At 39.6% G+C, this 4,273-nt stretch overlaps 1 protein-coding gene across 1 annotated transcript; it reads right to left on the minus strand.

Annotated features, from left to right (window-relative positions):
• Positions 1–1,268: 1,268 nt before the first annotated feature.
• Positions 1,269–3,269, minus strand: LOC106883740 (NADH dehydrogenase [ubiquinone] iron-sulfur protein 4, mitochondrial; the record flags this gene model as incomplete). Its single annotated transcript, XM_014934855.1, has 3 exons — positions 3,156–3,269; positions 2,212–2,387; positions 1,269–1,389 (listed from the first exon to the last, which is right to left on the minus strand). Coding segments are annotated over exons 1-3 (396 nt in total), but the record flags the coding sequence as incomplete, so codon positions are not given.
• Between the last annotated feature and the right edge of the window lie 1,004 nt (positions 3,270–4,273).

Consider the following 4,273-nt stretch of genomic DNA (forward strand, 5'->3'; position numbering starts at 1 on the left):
AAGATTCTTAGAAAGAGGGACAAAGACTAACACTGATGTATGAAATGTAGTTTTTATAATGTCAGGGACTTGTTGGTTGGAGGAGTTAACACCTCCTACTAGCATGTTATTTTCATATTTCTTGCGACCAAGGATTATATATATATATCATCATCATCGTTTAACATCCACTTTCCTTGCTAGCATGGGTTGGACAATTTGACTGAGGACTGGCAAACCGGATGGCTGCACCAGGCTCCAATCTGATCTGGCAGAGTTTCTACAGCTGGATGCCCTTCCTAAAGTCAACCACTCCGAGAGTGTAGTGGGTGCTTTATGTGCCACCAGCACGAAGGCCAGTCAGGCGGTACTGGCAATGGCTGTGTTCAAAATGGTGTTTTTTGGATGCCACCTGCACAAGAACCAGTCCAGCAGCACTGGCAACGACCTCACTCGCATGTTTTCTAACGTGCCAGTAAAGCGATGCTGGTAACAACCATGCTCAAATGGTGCTATTTATGTGCCACTGGCATGGAAGCCAGACAGCTGCTTTGGCAATGATCAAGCTTGGACAGTGTTGTTAGTGCTCCACTGGCACAGGTGCCAGTCATTGAATATGATTCAATTACGATTTCGATTTCACTTGCCCCAACAATAAGTATATATGATGCTTGGTTGGTGTTAAAAAAGGCATCCAGCCCCAGAAACCATGCCAAAGCAAACAGTAGAGCTTGGCATAGTTATCTAGCTGACCAGCAGCCAAAAGGGATGGAAGATATTAAATGATGATGGAAGGTTGCGGGGGTGGGTGGAACAAACAGAGGAAATTCAAATCAACACATAAGTGTGTGTGTGTATGTGTGTATCATTGTAAATATAGTCTATCAGCACAGTTATCTCTCTTTCATATATATAAATATATATATAATCATCATTATATATATGTATATATATATATATATATATTGAAAAAATGGGTACAGATGGCTTTTGGTGGGGATACTTAGAGCCAAAATTTGTTGAAAGGCTTTTCAACTTCACAATGCAGTTTATGGTAACTTGGTAGCTGTTTGATAGAGTCTGAAGGTTTGTGCTGTTCTGAGTTCAAATCCTGCAAAGATCAACTTTGCCATTCATCTTTCCAGGATTGATAAAGGACCAACCTAGCACCAATGTTGGTCCCTCATCTACTTTACTCTCTCACACACACACACACACACACACACACAATCAACTACATAGCTCAAATCCATGCTCTAAGCCTGGTAGGACACAAGCACTACACAAACCATTCTTCTTCCATAAAACCAAGATAACAGTTTAATAATATATTTACCATTTTTCTCACAATATTCTATGGCATCTTCTTGGGTTGCAAAATCCAGTTTCAAGTTTGATAAAGGATCAGCTCTAGAAATTCAATAAAATTGATAATATTGACACATTGTTGAATTATTATTAACATTATTATTATCGTTATTGTTGTGACTGTCTCTTTTTCCTTCTTTCTCATTCCATAAATAATATAACTAAGAGTATTATTATCCAATATGTTCTTCCCTCTGACCTGGGGTTAAACAACAACCCTTAACCTTCCTATGTGACATCCCTTCTTTGCTCCTTTAATCAATACAGCAATGCTGCTTCCTTTTCCAACCTGGCAGCTTTGTAAAACCTTCGACCACTGCATACTGTCTGCAGCCACTCTTTACCATGCCCCATCATGATCGTGTGTTATTCAACATATATGCTTCCATTTTTAAAGATGACAGGTAACCCAACCCCCCATGCCAGTCCATGTAGAAACACCATGCTGGTGCCATGTAAAAAACACCCTGTAAAGTGGCTGCCGTTAGGAAAAGCATCTGGCTTAGAACCAAGCCAGGCTGGAACCCAGTACAGCTCTGGTCAAACCATCTAACCCATGCTAGCATGCTGGCTTGGATATTTCGATGGACATCAAAGGATGAATAGGAAGAGAATGTGATTTGAGAGAGATTTGACTGCTATTTCTAAAAAATAGACTGACCATGTTGCAGCTCCTTCCTTCACTGGCCCAACATTTATAACGTTTAAAACCATTTTATAAGAACTGATGTTTGCATCAATCACTCACTGTTCCAAATCTTTTAACAAAACTCATCAAATTTTCCTTAAAAATTAGAAAGAAAATTTTTATCAGAGTTTAAAGAAGAAAAACAAAAACAGAGAATAGAAAATGAAACCACTTACGTGGAGCACCAACCCATGAGGGGATTCTCCCATCTTCCTTGAGTGTCGAATTCAATCATCCACCTTCTTGTGCCAAAGCTACCACTTTGCATGGCATTACGAGCCGGAACATAAATACGAGCCATGCGGGTCTTAATCTCTTCTTCTGGGACTCCATTTAAAGACGACACATCCACCTACAGAAGTTTAATTAAGGGTTAATGCATTAATGAGAATTTCTGAAATTCAGTCAAGCTCATATCAGACGAGAGTCAATTAAACCAACCCCACACTCCTCGTTATTCTTTTTCAGACAGGCACAACCCTAGTTGAGAAGCTTGCTTCACAACCTCATGCCTTTAGGCTCTGTCACACTTTGCTGCAGCTTGGGCAAGTGTCTCCAAGCTGACTAAAGCCTGATCAGTGCATTTGGTCAACAGAAACTGAAAGAAACCCATCATATATGTATATTCATGCACGTGTGTGTGTATTCTTGACATACAAGTATTAGAAATGACAAAGTATATACATAGATAAAGATATATACACATCCAGCCAAAGAGATAAAATGGCTTTAAGAAGAATCTTTGACAGGTGCAAAGTCTGACGGCCGTTTTGAGAAAATGTAGGTTGGTATGGGTGAATTAACTGCAACCATAACCATCATCTACATTTATATAATAATTATGTACATATGTCCCATCCATGCTAAGCAGATCCATGGAAAGCAGATGTTGAACAATGATGATGATGATGATATAATTTATTATGATGGACTTCTTTCAGTTTCTGTTAACTAGATCCACTCAGAAGACTTTGGTCAACCCAGGGCTATGGTAAGAGGGACTAGCCCAAGTGTCGTGCAGTGGTATTGAACTCAAAACCAAACTTCTTAACCACACCACCATGCCTACCCCTATGGAAAGTTAGTCAATCAAAACCAATGTGAAGTGAAGAAGCCTTACCATTTCCTCAGCCAAGATTGAGACATCTTGTTCCTTGGGAGGAACTTGGAGTGGTATAGGTCGATCTGTATTAAAACACCTGAAATATAAGGGAAACATTTCATTCTCATGTTTGGCCCCTGGAAAGACTAGGCAAACCCTCAGAAACAGTAAAAACACACCCCGAAACAGCCGGTACAATGCTTGGAGTCAGTGTAATCGCTGTTTTTGTCATAATTCAACCCTTTTGGTTATCCTTTATTGATCAGACCTTTGAGCAAAGGCATTCCAACCATGACCATCCCACCTTTTCAAATGTACAACGAACTCAGGACTATATTAACCAATGCATTCTTGATTAAGATGTTAGGATGTGCCTTGATGGAGGTTTGCCTGCTGCTGTTGCTAGCAGATCAATGAACCTCCAGTTGCCTTTGGTCAAATCAGTTCAGTTCAAAGCGGAAGGGGTGAAGAATAGCGAAATGACCCTTAAAACTAGAGAGAAGCCCATAGCTTTGTCCCAGATACAAGGTTAGTTATTATTATAATTACTATTTTATATTCAATTGATAATTGCAGACAGACAGACAGACAGACAGATCGATATTCGCGCCTGCAACGAGATTCTGCCATTTATATCTAACTAAGTTCACAAGTTTTTGTTCTAAAAGAGTAATGAAATTTTAAAAAAATTAAAAATGGTGATTTTTGCGTCAGGTTCTATTTTGAAAGGAGCAAGTGAAAACATTTGGTAGATCCGAGTCTAAAAAAGAACATTTTGACAGAATAAACTCGTGTGACATCGTAAACATTTCAACAACTGGACCGAAACACACTTTAAAATGTTGCACGCACATACCGTACACACACATATATATAAAGGATATGAGGGGTTTAGTTCAACTGTGATCCAAACGAATAGGTACGCCGAGTAAGTACTATGATTAGTCACCCGTTAGGTTCCAAGTTCACAGCTGAGGCTGGAGTTAAGGATCTGTATTTGGCTTCCATGTTAGCAGGGATACATTAGAGGAAAGGGACATAGAAAACCAAAACTTAGTTTTGACTCCTTTTCTTCTCTCTCTCTCTCTCTCTCTGTGTGCGTGTGTGTGTGTGAGGAAAAGACACGTCTACATCCT

Source organism: Octopus bimaculoides, unplaced genomic scaffold (assembly GCF_001194135.2).
Source record: "Octopus bimaculoides isolate UCB-OBI-ISO-001 unplaced genomic scaffold, ASM119413v2 Scaffold_364212, whole genome shotgun sequence".
NCBI lineage: Eukaryota > Metazoa > Mollusca > Cephalopoda > Octopoda > Octopodidae > Octopus > Octopus bimaculoides.